Below are 21064 nucleotides of genomic sequence, written 5' to 3'. Positions count from 1 at the left end.
TCAGTCCCCTATGTCTTTAAAATAAATGTGGGCTGATTAAAGTCAGAGTTTTATGGGGAACCGTTAAAAAAAAATACAAAATAAATAAATAAAACCAGTGTTGCTCCCCTAGGCAACAGCACTTTATATGATCATCAGCTCCCCTCCAATTTGCATTTAATTTTATTTATTTTAAAAAAATGACTTCTTAAAAAAAAAAAGAGTTGTGCACAAGAGCATGAGAAATAATATTTGAGGAAAGGCTGATATTCACCATTTGCAAATCCCGGGTGGTCAGCTGCGTCTCAAATTATTTGTTACGTTGCTTAATGGCACATAATCCCTGGTTTAACACAGCAAGAGCAGAGGTTTAAAACAGAGGTTTGCACTCATAATTTCCCTAATCTCATTACATGTAAGGTGTTGGCCTGTCTTTGAAACCTTCCCCTGGGAATCGACCCATCTGCCTCAGTGGATCCCTGTGTCCTGCTTAGACCTGACTACACTGAAACAAACTGCCCAGGCTGTGTGGAGGCACTCAGCCATGAGCTCTGACAGGAAGGCTGAGGCTTAGGCAGTTGGCGTCGAAGACTGGTCAAGAGATAAAGACATAATTTGTTCTGTTTCTCCACAGATAAAAAAAAAGTCCTACACATAGAAAGCCTTTGTTCTTGTGCTTATGAAGACTAGCTATCTTCCATCCATACCTCCTTATCCCATATATTAACCCTTCTACTACAGCCGCAAATGTTACCCTAAACTAAATGCACTTACAAAAGGATGAACCCAAACTCTAACAACCAGTTGTGTCTGCTTTGCATAACGTCTCGCTTTTGTTGTTTTTTTTTTACCATGAGTCATGCACGTTTCACAGTAAATAAGCACAGTTTCAACATCTATATGTGTCATATGTCACAAGCGCAACACGTCCTCTTCCTTTTTCAAAGTGAAAGCGGTCGACTATTTCAGTTCCCTGGATCCTGAGAGACTTTTATTGTGATATATTTGCAGGACCAACCGATATGCGTCTTCATAGTGAAGAGTGCTGGCATTTAATTTAGTACAGAGGAGTTTTTGGTGAACATAAAAGTGGATTTTATGAATTTTTGAAAGAGAAAAAAAAAAAAAAAAACTGTGGGCATGCACCCTGTGTGCACAACAGAGCTGTGGCAGACGCACAGAACCGCACTGCTGCCATCACACACTGCACCCACATCCAGTGTGGACCAAGCCCAAGCCTTAAATGGCAACTCAAAAACTGAAAGTACGGGAATACATCAGATAATGGATACACGCAGTCATGCACAGAAACACACATTTAAAGGCTGTCCTTGCCTTTCAAAAGTGCCTTCACTTGCTGTCTGTTGGTATGTGATCATTTTGTTTCGGCCGAGCGCTTCACCAGAAAATCACCCATCGCTCAGCCTGGACCACATGGTGGACGGAGAGGAGAACACTGCACGAACAAGATGGAATGAAGCGAGCGTTTAATGCGAGACATTTTTGCCACCAATTTCTGTTTGGCACACAAAAGACCTTCCTCGTATTGTATTGTGTCCATTGTGACCAGTTTAACGGAAATTCATTGGGGACGGGAGGTCAAATGAATTGCCAGGAAAAGGCTAACTACCGATGAAAGAGTATTCAAGAGGAGTATTCAACCATGTTGTCAATCCGGTTATTAGAAGAAGAAAAAATGATTTTCTGGCAGGACCAATTCAATATCAAGATAAAACACGCTGACATCAATTTGGAAATACAGATGGTCCCAACCCACTTATTTAATATCATTTGTTGTCTCTTTAAAGAGGGGACATGACCGTTTCAATTTATTTACAGTCGGATCATGTCACATTTCCCCTGTTTTGTTGCCATCAGCACAGGAATCCTCAGGAGTTAGTGGGAGGAATAGAAAAGTAGAAAGAAAAATATTGTTTGGAGAACTTTGTGGCTTTTTTAAAATTATTTATTGATGTTGGGCCAGGCTGTCTGGAACAGAAATCCTAGATTGCAGTAAAAAAAAAAAATCTTTTTCAACTATTAAATCCCAGAAGAGTCCTATCAAACACAGGATTGTTCTAGTTTTGCTAATTACAGTGTGACCATGTCAATGTAGTTGACAGTGACAAATGTCATTTTTCTGGACAACTCACCTTTGGATGCACAGGAAGAATTTGCCAATCACTGGACGTTGACTTAGTAAGCACATTTATTTATTTGCTTACCCACCGGCCACCTCTGCGTTTCACAGCAAATCTCCTGAACTGCAATCTCTCTTTCAAGAATGCATCATTCCTGCAATTGGAGTTAAACTGCTGATAAGGAGACCTATCAACAGATTGTGTGTTGTCACTCACAGGCAGCCTGTCTCTTCGCTCAAACTGAGCTCAAGATTCCACTCGACAATCAGGTTTGCAATGATGGCATCAGCTACCTAGGCTTTACCACAGGGGATGTAAAGATTGAGGGCCTTTATGAGGTGGGTTTCATGCCTCTTTCTCAGCCCCGGCGTGTCGACAGCAATATCACTAGTTCAGAGAAGATGAATGTGGCTCTCTGCCACCCATGTTTCTGTTGCCATAAGTAGAATTGAAATGACAGGCACATCATTTTATCAGTAGTAGTTCTAACATCTCGTAATATCCAGGCTGTCCTGAAGCCTTTGTCCTCACATATTGCAAACTTCCCACAAAGCTAAAGAAATCCCACGCACACTATACTCATGTTCATTTAGGCCAAACTACATTTTGACTTTTTTTCCGAACAGTATAAATCACCTTTTCTAATAATTTCCCCCCCTTTACTGTTGGAGCCTTGCAGATGAAGGACACTTAGTCTTGTTTCAATACTAGTGAATTATTGATAAGCTAATTTCAAATGTGAAAAATGGCTTTGTGTGTCACCTCTATGATTAATTTAACTGTTCCCATGATTCACCTGCTTCAGCATCTCTCCCAAAGCTGCACGCTGAAATCATCACTCATCTACGCATAGATATGCTGCGTACAGGTGTATATGGTTGTGTAGCCATTCATTTACAAAAAGTAATGAATGTTCTGTTACAGCATAAAATTAACGTAAGTGCATTCGGACAAACAAACCTAACAATGAATCTAAAAAAAGGTTGAATTACAAAATAAAAAACTCAAAGTTTTTGTGCATCACCGTCCATATTTGCAAATTCATATCTGCTTAAATGTGACCAAACAAAGTCCCAGTAAAAAATGGCAATTAAAAACAAAGTGAAACTCATCTTTTCAAATATTCATACAACACACTGAAGAAATCATGCAGTTTCACCTGAAAGTACAACGTATTAATCAATTCAGATCACCACGGGTTAGTGATTCAAATCGTTCTCATATTTGTGATGGATGTTTTTTTTTTTTCTTTCCTTTTTAAAAAGTCACCATTGGAATGGTTAGCCGCACAGCTGGTGCAGCTGGGTGGAATTTGACTCAAATCTAAGCAGTAAATGGTGAATGAGCTGTGTTTTGATAGCACTTTTCTAGCCTTCATGACCACTCAAAGTTGCTTTACGCTACAGTTTTGCCATTCACACCTATTCACTCACACTTTCATGCAGCACACGTCTTTCATACCCATCCACACGCTGCCGACACGGCCGTCAGGAGCAACATGGGGCTTCCTATTTTCACTATAATAATACTAATTGTAAGGTCTTAACCCTATCAAGTGCCTTGAGATGTATGCTGTAAATTGGCAAGTTTACAATTAAAATTGAATTGAAATGGATGTTAAGAATCATGGCAAAGTTTAGAATGCCGTATGTGCCAAACATGCTATATAGTTACCCACTAATTAGAAACATTTTCCTCTATTCCGTTTCCCTCAAGTATTCCTTTCACTTTTTCTTCATTTGTATAGCGTTCCCTTTGTTAAGGTCAGAACAATGCCCAGTGGCAGTTATGATAAGGTGCTCTGCTGTATGTAGGCTGTGAGAGGCAGGAAGTGAAAGGGTGAGTGAAGCTGGTACAATCACATACCTGCTGGGCTGGAAGCGGAGACCAGACAGCCTGGGAGGGACTGAGAACCTTGCAAGCAGTGTAGGTGTAATCATGGCTGTATTGTGGTGAACAGCTGGACCTCTGGAGCTTTGAGCGGCAGGGTTTCAAAGCCCCTACGCTGCGCCTGCAAATCACCACTTCTTTAACATTTCTGACAAAGTAAGAGCGGAGCATTTATTCAAAAGACTTTGGGTTTGGTATGACCTTTACCAGGTGGGACACAGACCTTGTACATACTTGGCATCAACAACTGCCCATGCGAGATTTGACCACAGGTGGACATCTTTCAGTGTATCTCTACACACCTGGGATTAAAATGCATCCTGGAACGCACTTCTCAGCACTGTATGCTGGTACACATAGACATCATTGTTTAAACAGTCTGGCTGTACAGATGTGTCTGTTGTTGGTGTGTCGTGTGAGTGACAGAGAAGAGATGCTGAGTGAACCGTGTAACATGATATAAGATTTGAACTACTGGAAAATAACTGATGAGCCCATTGCTGTTTATGTTTTGGCACTGGCCACATCTGAGTAGACCTCATCAGACCTGAGGCCTCATTTATCCCAGACCACCTCCAAATATTGCTTGGCAGTGGCAAATTAATTATCTTTTTTTTTTTTTTTTTTTTGGGGAGTTTTCAATTATCTGTGGATATGTTCGGAGTTCTGATCAGACTGAAACAATATGCGAGTTTCCCTTTCATCAAAATTAGTGAGGATACTTAGACGTGGTGTAGGGATGGGGTGAGGTGAGGGGGACATTTCCAGACTCACTTCCTTCCTTCAGGCTCTTTGTCCACATTTGTAGATGAAATTTGATACAGTTTGCCCTAAGAAGCGTCCTCTTTTATGCGTGCACTTTCATATGCCCAACCAACCTCACAGGATTTAGCAGAGCAACATCTTAAAATCTCGGGTTAAGCACCAAATCACCTGTGTTGTTTCATATATCATAGACGGATGGATGTACTGTAGATGGGCAATCAGAACAGTGCAGCTGCTTAATGTCGTAATTCACTTTGTCATAGATGATCAGAAACGTGCATCTACCCATTATCAGGACTCCGATGAATAGAAGACAACGAACCAGCTGTAATGGAGTAATGTTTGTTCTCCGCGCCGTTCAAGTAATACAAGCATTAGCGCATAAATGCCGTAGTTGATGGAGGCTAATCTACATTTCCTTGGAGAGTCGGGAAAGTGCAGGCATTACTTTTGTCGTCTGGTTTTAACGCGACACACTGCCGGTACAAGAGGTTTGTAATATGCTTGTAACTCCTTAATCAGAACACTTCAAAAAAAAATCACATGGAATACAACTAGTTTCTTTTTCTTGCGGTTTTATTGCACAATGCTTTTACTCGCACCATACTTATAATGTGGTATTTCAGTGATTTGCATTTTTTTTTTTTTTTTTACAAATCATAATCATACACTCATTTGGGGCTTTTAGCTTGTGCATCGGGAAATTATAATGTGGCTTCACAGTGTAGTCTGAATGAATTAGGCCTCAAAAGGCTTCATCGTGCACAAATGTGGCTGTATGCCAGCTTGTTGGATTTAGTATAAACGAGCAAAAGCAGCATCATCAAAGGCCTATTCACTGGCGATATTGTGGAATCTCTTAAGAGATTCTTCAGAGGACACAGCTGATGTTTTACCACTGGAATTTATTACACTTTGAACCTGAAATCTGGCCCACAGGGGAAAAGAACTCAAATGTTGCCTTCAACCCATGCAGCAGAGACAGTAAACTTCACAATGCACAGGAGGCACAGTTAAAAGCTTGGGAGTCCCTTCTTTATTAGAGATGTGTCATGGCTGTTAGTAACGGGATTTCACATTCATCTGTTCATAACTGAGCTCTTGCTCTGTCTTTCTCTCAGTCTCTGTTTTTCTCATTTTCATTGCAACTTGTTTTTATGTCATTTGTCCTTTTTATTCACACCATTCGTTTGTGCCTGCGCGGCTTTTTCAGTGTCGTCTTTCATTCTATGTTCAGATGTCAGCTGTACCTGGGAAATGTGTGTTTCGCCAGGTTTCAGCTCTGTCTCTTTATTGCGCTCTCATAAATGAGCAGTGCAGGATTTGTTTTAGTGTTGTCGTTTTGTTTTAAAAGTTTACTTTAACTCAAGGAATCTCTCAGAATCATTCTGTGGGCAAGTACATTGTTGTTATATAAACATTATGTCTATGAGCGACAGCACTTCACGTTCACATTTTCTCAGCAGTTTTACATTATTGTGACTCCGAAACTAATAACTATAACTAATAACTACACACATAATGACAGGTTTAAAATTGGCAACTTCATATTACCTGTATGTGTTAACATCCTTTATTTATGTCTTTATATATAAGTGTGTTGGACTAGCTGAGGCTGTAGTTTGCTGGTCTGCTTTGGCACCTCTTACAGCTAATCCATCCAGCTGTGTCATGTAGGACGGAAATCATTATTGTCTTAATTTGTCTCCAGCTGTTTTCATTGCTGCAGAGATACATGTCCCTCTGACGACCTCTGCCATCTCTGCAGAGAAACTCAGATTGTCTGCCGCAGTGGCTGCTGGGTTATTGGTCACTTGCCTGACTGATGCCCTTCTTGACCATTTCACTGAGTATGGCTGAAGGGCCAGCTCTTTGAAGGATCATGGTTCTTCTAGACTTCGTTCTTTTTACAGTGGCCCACTGTGCTCCTGGGAAATTTAACAATTAATTTATGGCACCTTGGCACATAGCTTTATTAGAGATCTACTGAGGATTTATTTTCTTTTCTTCTTTCATTTTTTGACTCACCAGGTCAGCTTCACACTTACTCCATCATTTTTTTTGGAATCACATCCATATAAACCTTAGGGGAATCTTAAAACCACTTAAAATGCTGATTTTCATTCATATTTGATCATATTCTGATCATGCAGACAAAACTAATTTGTTTGCAGACCAGACACCTATGCAAAGGCAGGTTTTACAGTATCTGTTCCATCAACCTAACACACATGCACACACACACACACACTGAGGGTAGACAGGGCAACTGTTGGGAAAATGACACCTTGTTCTTATTTCTGTTGTTATGAAGATAATGAAATAAATCCCTATTGGTACTATGCCTTTGTATTCATGTATGAATGCCCCAGACAACAATAAGTTTCCTCTGATAAAAGCAGTGGATTTTTGCATCATGATGGGCACAGTCCTGTATTTAAAGTGGATGTGTTCGCAGTGTTTTGTTTGCAACCTCTAGGATGAGATATTCCCTGTGATCACATGCCAGCACTTCAGAGTGTATTATTGGTACACATCATCAGAAGCACCTGGCTACCAAAATACCAAGAATCGGCTTAGCATGGCATTATGGCACCGGGCAGTGCTGACTTACGTGCGAACAAAAACAGAGCCCTTGGACTGCAGAGCTTTCAGGTGTTTCTTGCTCTGTTTCTGTAAACCTTTGCACATTGTGTACACCATGGTGTGCCTGGAATTTATGTTCAGTCTACTGATTTCTCACAGATGATTTGTAATCATTTACTGGAACTGGACACATTATATACATAGATAATAATAATAATAATAATAAGCAAATAAAAAAAATAGCTAAGTGTCTGAATACCAAGTTTAGTTTCATATGAATGTATTTCTATTCAGATATTGCAAAAATATAATACACTAGATATTACACATGGCAGTTATTAATTGAACTGCAAATAATTCTTATGCATGTAGTGTGAATTGTCTTCCGAAACACAGTGTCCTCTCTCTCTCTCTCTCTCTCTCTCTCTCTCTCTCTCTCTCTCTCTCTCTCTCTCTCTCTCTCTCTCTCTCTCTCTCTCTCTCTCTCTGTACAGTGCAGTATGACAATCCTCATCTCCTTCAATAAGAAGATCCTTCTCCCTCTCAGAGGGAGAAGAGGGCAATTCCTGCAGTGTACTTCAGATAAGACACAGCGGGAAACTCCTTTCATTCCTCTCCAACCATCTCACCACTTAACATTCCACTTGCCAATGGAAATAGCCTCCGTTTATCCAAGAGCTAAAAAGCACTATGAGGCCGAACGTGCAGGAATATGACTCACAAAACTGGCTGTTGAATTTCGGGAGGAATCCGTAGTGACGCGTACGGTGAATCTCAACCAGCATCCTGTGGAATTAAGCAGCCACTGGTCTGGTCCGTCCGAGCTGGGCGTTGTTTATTATGTTGCTCGTTTATGGAGAAGTGATTGGACAGTCTTATAGTTATAGGCTATTAAAACAGAGAGAGACTTGCTGCCTAGCATTTCACGCCTGGCCACACACACTGACATTGATGTAATGGGCATCACATGTGTTCAATCAATTCAATTATCAATGGCTTGATAGTGAGACTGTTGAGAAAGGTAAAAAAAAAAAAAAACAGCCAAGCAGAAGACTATTTTGTCTGATGGCTCTTGATTAGGGGCAGCAGTGAGCATATTATCAGACAGGCTGTGCGACTCCCTATGGGGGAAGTTTGCAGTAATGCAGAGAAATTCATCAAGAGGACCCAATGATCGTTGGCAGCTGTTTTAATAGTTTGCTTTATTGTTTTCTCTTTGTATTACAATAGACACTTTCTGCAAACAGAACAGTCTGACATTCAGGGCCTTCAAGGGGGGATAAGGAGGAAATAAGAAAATCCGAATGAATACGGTGAATGGGTAATGGTTGCGCTGTGATTCCTGAAGTGCCCCGAGAGAGTAATAGCAACTCAAACATCCAAGTCTCTAACCTCTGAAGAACCTCTGGCTCACTAACACATGGTCATCTTTGCCTCTCAGCAAAAGCTTTGAACTGTCGATGCCTAAATCTGCTTTGAACATTGCATATGGACAAGAGTGTGTGACATTACTGAACCCCCTGGTGTTTGATTTTGGGTCATGTCAATGAGTCATTGTCTCACAGGCTACTGTGCAGGCAGATGCTGTAGGAGAAAGGAAAAAAAAGATGCATCTCAACAAACATATGAGTTAGATTTTCTGTATTTAAAATCATGTCATTTGTGCCATACTGCAGGCTGTGGATCCCCAGTTCTCTCATAATCAAACAACTCGACAAGCATCATAGATATTATACATCAGTGAAATGTAGCTTATAGATTTTCACTCAAATGTTTCATTTTTAGATTTATCATTATTAAAAAGACATCACTTCACTTGAGGGGTGAAGGGGTTTGGAGGTTTGAAGGTTTACCTTGACCTAATTAGATTTTCGACATTATTTAAAACATTTCTTTATGGAAACTGAGCCTCAGACTCTGACCATGTCTGCATTGGATGACACAGTGGATGCTCCAACGGCACGGTCCAGAAACAGAACCCTGTGATATCTGTTGCTCTCTGTGTCTGCTCCTGCAGCTAAACCACTTACATTTCTCTCCTAATGTCCCTCACCTCCCATGTGGCAGTCTGGTTTAATCTGGTTAGACGGACCAGTTTCCAGCACCACTCATGCATGTATAGAGACCAATCAGCGACAGTTAGCAGAGATGGAGTTTCAAGGGAGTGGGTGTCAGAAACATGGAGGGGGGGGGGGGGGGGGGGTGTAGTGTACAGTGTGTGTGGCACTTATCATGTAATACGAACAAATGCAGTTAGTGTCAGTGTGATGCTCTTTGCATTGTGTTTGTTTGACGCATGTTGCTAAAATAACCCATGCGAGACACACGTGTGCATTTTGTTTGCTTACACACACACAGTCTCATCCCACTTGTTTATACTGTCAAACTATTCACACGAAGCCAGACAGTCGTCTAGAGTCTCACTGTGACATAACCAGACAAGACAAATCACAAGAACCAGCATGTTTACACACACACACACACACACACAGACTGTTGGGGGTCAACTGCTCTCTTATACCGTGTCACTTTATTTTTGGCTCAGGACCCAACTCCGTTCAAAGCCGTGACCCCCCCACCACGTAAATAGGGAAAGAAAAAACAATGAGCACAAGTCAGTGCGTGAGTGACGGAGAGGGACAGAATAGAGAGCCTGTGCAATAATCTAACTGGACATTTCCAATCTTTTATCAGTCAACACTGATCATGACCAAGTCATGCAGTACTTGCTTTTGAACTAGCCAAAAAAGGCAATGTTTCAATTGACATTAAACAAAGTGTGGCAATATTTTTCTCGAAAGATTCTAGGGCCCTTACATTTTTTTGCAAAACATCCCAGCCACTCCCAGTGTTTTTACACTAGCGAGACTGAATCTTAACAATATTGACCAAAATAACAGTGCAGTCAACCACTTAGTAATGATCAAAAATAGATTATCCAAAGTCATGTGAATTTTCAGGGAGGAATATGTACACTCTATACTAGAGAACTATTTTTCAGAAAAATATTATGACATATACAATTACAAATTGCTCTTGTTAGGCTTCTATGTTAACTACATAAAGTCACATTATGTACATTCTGTACTTGTAGTAAACTTAATTAGTCATTAGTTTTCATCCGGAACACTTTTGACTGTAATAATGAAAAAAGAAGCTCGTAACACAGTATTAATCAATCATGTACTTGGATGATGTCTTCCTTACTCTTGCCTTCCCAATGTCAACACTGTCTCTGTGTGTTTTCTTGAATGTGCTTTTCAGAACACCTCTGTTGGCAAATCGGTGTTTACGGTGAACGCCACAGACCCAGACCAGGGCACAGGAGGCAGTGTTCTCTTCTCCTTCCAGCCGCCTTCTCCCTTCTTCTCCATCGATGGGGCCCGAGGCACCGTCACTGTCTCCCGACCTCTGGACTATGAAAGGACCTCGGCCTATCAGCTCACGGTCAATGCCACGGTCAGAGAATAGAAATATTAAATTATCATTAGTGCAGGTTCGTCCCCCATAATGTTGTTGTTGTGCTTTATTCCCTATTAATAACCAAGACGTTTGCAACGAACCACAGTCTCATTTGCCCACAATCCAAAATTATTGTTGTATTGTTATTGTTGTTATTGTTACTGCTGTGTACGTGTTTGCGGAGCATTCACAATAACCCGTCCACATTGACCTGAACTGCACTGACCTTTCTATGTTTCTCTCAGGATCAAGACAAACTGAGACCTCTGTCCCGGCTTGCCAACTTGGCCATCACAATTACTGATGTCCAGGACATGGACCCCATTTTCACCAATCTTCCCTACAGTACCAACATAGAAGAGGATGTTCCCTTGGTCAGTATCACACAACCCACACTATTAAAGCTTCTGTGATTTCACTGCACCTTTTGGTAACACTTTAGTAAATATTCAGCATTCAGCGTATTAAAACCTTATTTGGGAAAAATCTTAATTCCTGTCGTAATAGAGGTAGAATAAGGTGTTAATACATGCTTAATAATTACTAATACAGGGCTAGTATGCTACTTATATATGTTAGTAAGCGCCTGGTTAATGGTGAATATGTGTTCCCTAATATAAAGTGTTACCCAGCTTTTATATGAATATATGTAATCTGTACATTCCTCTCTAACCCATCCTTTTCTGCTTCCTCTAATCTTTGAGCTCATTGTTCAAATCCAGTTCCTCTTGTCCGATGTTCATACACTTCGTTTGAATATTCAGGAGATGTTTGAAGCAGGTGCTTGAGAAATATGGTTCCAAGAATGAGGCCCGAGTGAAGATGAGGGCTGGGTGTCTCCCCTTTTTATTTTCCCTTTCCCACCTCGAAGGAGCCTACACACCTCCAGTCTTCGCCTCAGGGCCCCTCCATACAGTACTGCAGGTGTTTGAGACTGTAATTACTGTGGGAGATTTATACTTCACTTCAGGGATGTGAGGCCTCTGGCAAAGGTCACTGGGCCTACAGGATTGATCTCACCGTGCTCCGCCTCGTAGTGGTGAAAGTGTGTGAAGTATGAACTCTGTGTATGGCATGATGTTTTAAGCAGTGAGTTCTCAACATGAACTTCCATTTTTCTTTGTTGAAAGACAGTTTGTAAAGTCGTTCATCTCACTGTTTTCCTGCTCACCGGGATGTTCAATCCCCTCACCCAGGAACTCAGTTCCTAGGAGGTTAATGGTCCAGCTATTGATGTTTCCCCTCATGGCGAGGGAATTACACACAGGTGCATACAACTGTCTGCCCTTTTTTTTCTTCTCTCTCTCCATCGCTCTGTTCCCCACGCAACCCCCCCCCCCCCCCCAACCCTCCTCAAACACCCTGCACATCCCTCGTCCCCGTCTTGCACGCGCCATAGTAGAAATGTCAAGTGCTACATTTGCATGCATATTAACGGGGCGTGACGAGTCAACGCCTGGTGTCTCCCTGACTCTCTGATTCATCAACTGTCACCAGGAAGGTCACAACAGGGGGGAGGGGGGGGGGATTGGTGGTGGGGGTGGTGGTGGTTAAAGGATGTAGGGGTGAAATGAGAGGAGTCAACATGAGAGAGGAAGTGTAAAGTTAGAAGAAGAAACAATAGGCAAGGCATGGGGGGGGGGAAAGAAGTGCCGTTTTGTTGGATCACAGAGTTGATATTGGTTTCTTGCAGAGGCTAAGCAGTGCTAAGCCTCAGCAATTCTGCTTTGGAGTGTCGCAGCCCCTGCTTCTAATCTGGGGGGGGGGCAGTGTATAATCTGATCATGTAAGAAGAGGTCATGGCAGGCAAAATCTGTCGCTAAGCCCCTTTGACCCTACAACAGATACAGAGCTTAGAGTGAGGTGCAGGAATACAAGCGAGCAGTGCCACCACACACACACACACACACTTACAATACCCTCATGTGGGATTCTAATGTGCATATGTCAACTCCATTAGGCAGTGTTTGGTGGTGATAAGGTGAGGGTGTACCGTGACAGAGCGAGTGTCAACAGTTCTGAAGGCCCATGACATTTATATGTACAGGGATATGAAACTTGGATGCCTGTCATAGGTCATTTTTCAAAGGTACTATATGTGTGTAAAACACACTCACTCCCATACAGTGTATATACCAATATATATATATATATATATATATATACATATTTATATATACCCCCCTTATCTTCTTCTGTCTCTCTTAGGTTCTGTTTGTTTCTTTGGCTCCGTCTTTCCCTTTTTCTCCAGCTGATCAACCCGTCATCCACAGAAAAAAAGTTGACAAAGCAAAGGAGTAGAAGAAAATATTTTTAGTTGAAATCACAGGGCAGCTGTTATAGCTGTGAATCCATGCTGCTCGGACTGACGTTTAAGCTCCTTCTTGGGCAAACACAATTTGGCTGTCAAATCAATGAGGGGAAAGAGTGAAGGGAAGAATGGGCTGTGGAGCAATGCACTGTACAGCGAGAAATAAAGGATGAACCGGCGTCACTGGATGCGCCGGCCATGTGTGTGTTTCTGTGTGTATTTGCAGGATGAGGATTGTATCAGTGAAGGTTGATTGAACATATTCCACTTGTGTAGACAGCTTGAAAGTATTGCTCACATTACTTCAGCATCACTTCACCTCATTCACTTTCTCCGTCCCTCATTTCTCTCTTAGTCTGTCCCTAAATCTTTTGTGTGTGTGTGTATGTGTGTGTGTGTGTGTGTTCCCTCTCAGCTTGTGACTGGTGTGAATCAGTCTCACTAAAAGGCTTGTAATTGATTCTCCTGTAATTGGTCAATGACAAGAGATGCTTTGGCAGAAATGGAGCATAAAGATGCCTCAGACACAATTTGCAGGATCAATGGGAGGTTCCTTGCTTGGGTGTGAGAGAGTGAGAGAGCTAAAGAGGGGGAGTGATCAGAAGAAGTGGTCTCTCCATCCCTCACTGCAGCACAGGGGTTTTTAAGTATCACCACTGTGTCTGATTGAGGCACGGAGGCTGAAAAAGCTCAGTGGATCAAAGAGTTTTCTAATAGCTTTCCTTTGCTTCGAATGTTTTTTTTTTTTTTTTCCCTTCAACTGTCATACTGTGGTTGTGTCATGTGGGAGCCTCATTGGCACAGTGGGAGAGTTTTCAAACAATGAAAGGAGAAATAAAGCCCTAATGAAATTATAATACAATCTATAATGAAAATAGAGCCCTTGATTTGCCTGCTGTGATGTGGTTTTCATTTTGTTTTCCAGTGTGGAAATGCAGTCGTATGTTTAAAAATGTGATTAGCTTTCCATCGTGGGAGAAAAAGGACTTCACTGGATAATGGCTATCTGATTTGGAAAATATGGACAGCTTGACATAAACAATGTTTTTTTTTTTTGTTTTTTTAATATGATCAAAGCCATGTACGTAATCTAACAAAAAATAGATAGAGGTTTAACAGTGGGTCGCTTGTCACTGGTAGCATGTCAGATTAAACAGAAAAGCTAAAACATGTGCCCGTGAAGACGACATTCAGCTAATGTAGTATGTCTGTGTGTGTCTGCAGGGATATGAAGTGCGGAAGATAACAGCCATTGACCAGGATCTTGGCCAACCACGAGGCATCGGCTACACCATCATCTCAGGTCTGAGTCACATAATCAGTCCGACATCCCCAGCACAGAGGGGGGAATCGATCGCTTCTTATCATAATCCCACAGCCATAATAGACAAGTCTCATCAAGCACAACAATCAATAACAGCAGAGAGCAGCGCCTCAGAATTGGAGAGTAGGCCCACCTGTAAGCACTTATTAATCACCGTTTGGAGCGCTTGTGTGGAAGTCAGCCTTCGGTTTGCGTTATCATTCACAAGTTGGCTCGCGACATCAAAAAGAGGATTATAATTTGTCAGAATGACAAATTTAATCCTTGGCAGAAGAGGATGATCGCACGATTTTCTCACAATTCATTGCCCACGTGTGTTGTTTCGATTGTTTTTGTCGTGTGTCACATCGGGTGGAGTGGGCTGAGATTTAATATTAGTGATAATGACCACCGCACTGGGCCAAAGCGAGTTAGTGTGATTATACTTAAAAGTTGAACTTTTATAAAGAAGAAAGCTACAGTTTGCATGATGCTGATAAGGCTGTGGCAGTGATCCTGCTTAAATACTCCTAAACTGAGTTTTCTTACCTCTGCCAAGGATGAGAGACGTTTGTGCCTGCCAGTTACTTTGTCTGTCTGTCTGCCAGGACCATATCTTAAAAACTCTTGAACAGATTTCCATGAAACTTGGTGGACAAACAAGAAGCTCTAAGTTAGATATTGTCTCAGTCTTGTCGCAGCCATATCGCTGTAACAGTGTGCAAATACAGAAGTGGTTCCAAAGTTTGGTAAGTTTGAAGAAGAAGAAGAATTTATTAACCGCACTTACGTTTAGGGAGGGGGAAAAGCAGCAAGTGTTGTTGTACTCGTGACCTTTAATAACGTTACTGGTTACAAACTGATTTTGTATTTTGCAATTGAGTTACTCTTTTCTCAAGCTTCCCTTGGTCTGATAATCTGAGCTGAATTTCCTTTCCACGTCACTGCACAGACAAAAAATAATAATCAAATCTGCAAATCTGAGACATACACAGAACATACAGTACAGAACAATAACAACATGCTAATAGTGTGGAAATATGTTCGTCAGAGTAAGTTTGTAATGGAGTGAACATATCTCAATGAACACTGTTCAATAACATAAGCTTCATTACTGTAGTTGGTGTTAATCATTTTTAATTTTCAGTTAAATGTTATTTTTTGCATGCAAAGGTCAGAGCAATGGATCATCATTTTATTTTCCTTCTTTTATATTCCTGAACTTATATTTTCCAGCCACACGTCATTTTTTTTTTTTTTCCCACATTTACTTGACAAACAAATGACCCCAATGATTGTTATGTCATTGTCGCCTCCACCTGATTAAACTCAAATCACCCTGGGTAAATGCAGTAAAAAAGGCAGTTTATGTGTCTTTGTATATTATAAATTAAAAAACATACCTCATGTTTACCTAATATTTACTATTTAATGAGAATGTCTTGTTTGTCTTTGGTCCACAAATAATGAGATGAGTCTTTTAAACACGTTTCTCCAGTTTCCCTATGATGTAGCTTTGGCTTATCACTCCTGGTGAAGTCCATAGTCCTATTACACATAAAATGTACAGTCAAACACATTTAGCTTCATAGTCCAAGCGTCGTAGGTGTTTGTATTTTTGATTTATTTTTTACCACAATCAACGGTTCAATCCCTAAAAGATCCAGCAGGACTGAAACATTTGATCGATGTAGTCAAATCTCTCTTCCCCCCCATTGGGAGGATTATACTGTAGCCATGTGCAGACTGCATGCTTTAAACTCTGCATGCCCTCTGTCGAACCCTGAACGGCCAGGATGGAAGAACATTGGTGCCTCCAGTGTTGCCAGCTGGCTGATACGGGCTGGCACTGTTTGATAAGTCTGGTGCACCATGGGAATTTTGGGTGATAAAGATATTCATTGTTATGCCATCTGCTGAGTCACTGACTGACCTCACCGCTGAAGTAAGGAATTTGACCCCGTGTGTGTGTGTAGTCATGTATTATTTGTGAGTGCTGCATGCTTTTATGCATGTGTGCACTTCATTGTTGCCCAGTCAGGACAGTCACGCCATAGCCAATCCTGTTTTTTTTTTTTCATGGTGCTAACCATAAACACTCCCGCTCCCATTCAGTGCACACACCTACTCAGTCTTGCTTATGTGTGCTGCCACATGTTATGTTGTGTGTGTTGTGTTTGTAGCAAAGTTGAAGGGCTGAGTTAAGCTCTAGAGGAGAAGAGCATTAAAAAGACATTAATTAGGTGGTGCGATGTATTCCCATTCGATGCAAAATCAAGAGTTATAGCACCGCACTAAGCCCTTATGGAGATGAAGCCTGTAGGCTTGATAAAATCATTATAAGTTTTATAGATAATTGAAGTTGAAGGGTGACGCAGTGCCAGGAGATAAAGGTGGGAGGGTAAGGTTGTCAGATGATGCATTTGGGCGTGTGTGTGTGTGTGTGTGTGTGTATGTTTTCCTGTGTACTGTCACATATGTACAGTGTCTCCCTATCTGTGCACACGTGTTCTTGCTGCTGCAGTCAGATTAGTGCGAGGGCATTCTTGTTGGCACACTTAGGTACGACTCTGCACAGTGCCTCTCATGCCTTCCTGCTCTTCGCCCCAAGTGTCCTCGGAGATCACGGCTCACTCCTGCGTGACTCGTCTCATTAGTTCAGTAATTAAGATAAACGAGGTTTTAATTGCAGCTGTGATTTATGCTAATGATTGTGGGATTCGAGACGAGGATTCCTTCTCTCTCCTCCAATGAGAGGGCAGATCTGGGATTTGATGTGTACTGGAGATAACATCACAGCAGAGCTCTGCCTCTAGTGTTGCTGTTGTTGTTGATATTTGTTATGATGATGGAGAATCCAGGGTGTCTCTGATGTTGTATTCCTTGTCCACGGGGATTGACGTTGTTTCTTTTATTCTACCTCTGACCTATTCTAGTCTCATTATAAACCCACTACAGCTCGGTGCTTTCTCTAATTCCACTACTCTTACCTGATTGTAAGAGAAGGATTTGAATACCACACGTTTAGTAGCTGTTGAGCTAAACAGACAAACATCTGTGAGGTGAAATTCCTTTAATGACTTTAAACTCATTGTAGATATTTTCTCCTTATAGTCCCCTTTTTTTGTAAAACAATGACATCCGCCATCCGCATTAACTTAATGCTCAGTGATGTAGACAACTGCACATTTCAATTGGGATTTACATTTTAATTATCAAAGCCTAAAGTTTAAAAGCAACATTAACCATGTTGTGTGTGTGTGTGTGTGTGTGTGTTTGTAAAAACATTTAAGAAAACAAGATAGAAAATAATAGTCTCTACATCTTTAATCCACCAGTAATCATGTCGGTATGCATTGAACTGCTAAGAAGACTGCTGGACTAAAATGAAATCATGGGTCTGAGAAGTTCTTTTTATTAATGCATTAATAATTTATGCAAGCCTTTTATTTGGGAAAGCTGCAAAAAGTCAGGGACCAATTACAACTGATCAGATAAGTTATGTAGAAGCCCTGGAAGTAACTGCTGTTACCTAGCTCTCTCTCCAATCACACTTTCCCTAAACTCGGCTAATAAAGACCATGTTTTTGTCTCCAGTCATGTGTGAGTCACTCTGGTTTAGTTATTGGCAGTCTTATATCAGGTAATGCCTTGTTCAAATTGTGCATTTAATTCCAATTTGAAAAAAAGAAGAAAATACTCGTGCTGGTAATTGACAGGCAGGGAAGACAGCAGAAGAATTTGCCAGGTGTTCAGGTATCTCTTTTGAGCCGCAACCATATGGTGGGCATATCAAATATCTGTGTACTTACTACTGTTTCAGTGGTTGCTATGATGCCAGTTGAAAATATTAAATGTCTTTTCCCCGTCAACGTTGTTGTCTTACACCAGCCCGATCTGTATCTTGACCCCGGTTCTTATATCCAGTCCAATCCAATTTAATTATAAAGCTCATTTACATAACATATGTGCATAGTACGGTAAACGTTTAAAACACAAACAAAGCACAACACACACAACAGGTGAGAGGCATAAACATGTATGTACATTCATACACGGCCCAAGCGCACAGATGAGTTTTTAAGAGAGACTTAAAAGCAGGAAGTGATGAGGCCTGCCTAATGTGAAATAGCAACCCAATCCACAGTTTGGGAGCTGCTACCGCGAAGGCCACATCACCGTTGAGCTTCAGCCTTGTTTTAGGGACGACCACGGGAGGCTGATCGGCTGATCTCAGGGACAGTGAAGGAGTGAGAAGCTGAATTAAGTCTGATAGGTAAGGCGGAGCAAGTCCATTAAGACCCTTGTACACAAACAATAATAACCCGTGGTGTACTGAGCCAGTGGAGGGAAGCCAGAATGGGAGAGAGATATGTTCACGTCTGCGAGTGCTTGACAAAAGGTGTGCAGCAGCATTCTGAGCAAGCTGAAGGCGAGCAATGGAAGCCTGGCAAACCCCGACATGACGACAGTTACCGTAATCCAGTCGAGTAGTAATAAAGCCATCTATGAGTTTTGCAAGGTCGCTCGTCGGCAGAATTGATTTAACCTTGGCTATTTGCCTTAACTTAAAGAAGCTGTTAATCCGCGTATCAAACCTAAAATCCATTACTAAGCCCAGGTTTCTAATCATGGGTTTGTTGTTAAAGGGCCAAAGGACCAAGATCAACGGGGGGTGGTAGAGGTGAAAATGGTACGGCCTGCCATAATTCTGAAAGATAATTCTTTTATTTGAGGGCAATTCACAGCTCACCTGAGATTAAGGAAACATTCTTACAATAGGAGCAAATATTTTGACAGAAGTTATTTCCAAAACCAATGGATATGATGAGTGTCTGCACACGTAATGTACTATATGGATAGAGCACCTCAAATTCTCAGAAAACTAGATAGTATAGTTCTTAAAAATGTGAAAATACCTTTTTATTTGGTCACCTTTATCTTGTAGAAGCAGCTTGGTTATCCGTTGGACTATCTGGATTTGTGTTACAGAGTTACAGGCCAACAATTCTCATCCAAGAGCGTTGCAAGTATTGTTGTCTATCAGGATAAGAGCTAAGCCCTTGTTTAAAGTTTGGGGCCTCTTCACTGTGCTGTCGCAATAGTGTGAGGGCAAGCAGAAAACTCGCTAAATAAAAGGACCTCTCCAAACGCCTTTCATGTCAGCCTCGTGGTTATCTGTGTGCTTGTTTCTATCTCACTTTTTTTTTTTCACGCGAGCACAACTAATCCCATTGTGAGCCCTTTTTCATCTTTATTTTTTCCTTTCCTTTTTAAATGTCTTTACTCATTGCATCTCCTCCTCACTGTACGGAAACCGCCTCAAAGAATCGACCCACATTGGATTCTCATTTGCAGCAACTCGAGCAGAATAATTGTCTAAATTGATAAAAGACGATACATTAATTTTCCTACTGTATTTAATGCGCACTCCCGCTGTGTTTGGAAGAGGCTGCAGATTGAGACCACATACGGCAATGACAAAGACCCAGTGTAGCCACGGGCATTCACTGACTTCATTGGCCTTTGCGGAAGCATAGGAAAACCTCATCTATCACCACCACAGAAGTGAGACAGACAACCCTGCCCACTGCAGTGGGTCAGAGGGGCAGACAGGGACAATTGGCCCCAGCTTCCAGCTTCCCTCCAGCATTACTGGTCAGACAAATGAACTAGATTAAACTGATAAGTACTAAGGAGATTATTTTCTCTTGTCAAACATATCTTTAACCTTCAGTGCTGCTACACCCTGATGCTTTGATTCCACACTTCTGCTGCCTTGTTTTAGCAGGCATGCTGTAATACGGACAAGGCTAACACCTGTTATTCCATGGGGAACTCTTATTGTGACTGCCACGTCGCTGTGATTTCTCTGGGTTTTCAATTAGACGGTCTGAGGCCCTTGGCAATCCGTTGCTATGTAATCTCTCGGAGAAGGCAGATTCACTCTGCAGGACACTGATCACAACACGGACCAAACACTAGTCGAGTCTAGTATTTGTGTTCACTCGTCCCGACCTCATGCACCGTGGTGTACTGCAGCTCTCAGTCATATTCCTTCTTTTGATCTTATTTAGTTTATAAATGAAAATGGATTTTTGTTTAGCCAGCAAATGCCCCACAGTAACATGCATTTATCACACAGTATACTGTAAGACTGGATATTTTAAATCCACACCACGCGAACAGCACTGAAGAAAAGATCATGTGGTACAAACCAAGGTTCACTTGCAATCCTCTATTGCACTTGGTTGATGTCCTCACTTTTATCTGTTGGTGAGATGAGGTTCTCCTTTATTTCCGTTTATTTGTGGGATATGTGGGGATGCTGCTGGCTTAGAGAAATGTTATCCTTAACTATCTGCTTCTGAACAAGCCCATTTCCAGATGTCAAAAGCAATTTCCTCAGCTGCTGTCTCCCAGGCAGCTGCTGTTGTGTACACAATGTACAGTGTCTTACAGAGACCGAGACAGAAAATCTCACACGATGAGTCAACATAGTAGCTCTCAGGAATCTGTAGGTCAGTTACCTTCAAACAAGAAGTGTAAAATATGGATCATAACTCAGAGAAAGATAAGGGATTATTTATGAAGACGCATTGTGGCCAAAAGTGCGTATATATATAT

The 21064-nt window shown here is 41.4% G+C and overlaps 1 protein-coding gene across 1 annotated transcript in view; it reads left to right on the top strand.

Moving 5' to 3' along the window:
* Window positions 1-21064, top strand: part of cdh23 (cadherin-related 23) — a 146752-nt gene that overhangs the window by 53924 nt on the left and 71764 nt on the right. Inside the window, exons 8-10 of the mRNA XM_058651337.1 lie at window positions 10626-10820; window positions 11069-11197; window positions 14359-14437. Of these exons, the coding sequence (XP_058507320.1) occupies window positions 10626-10820; window positions 11069-11197; window positions 14359-14437 (403 nt within the window). The remainder of the gene's footprint in view (window positions 1-10625; window positions 10821-11068; window positions 11198-14358; window positions 14438-21064) is intronic.

This window comes from Solea solea, chromosome 15 (assembly GCF_958295425.1).
Source record: "Solea solea chromosome 15, fSolSol10.1, whole genome shotgun sequence".
Lineage (NCBI taxonomy): Eukaryota > Metazoa > Chordata > Actinopteri > Pleuronectiformes > Soleidae > Solea > Solea solea.
The sequence above is the reverse complement of the archived record's forward strand: the minus strand, read 5'-3'. Positions and strand labels throughout refer to the sequence as shown.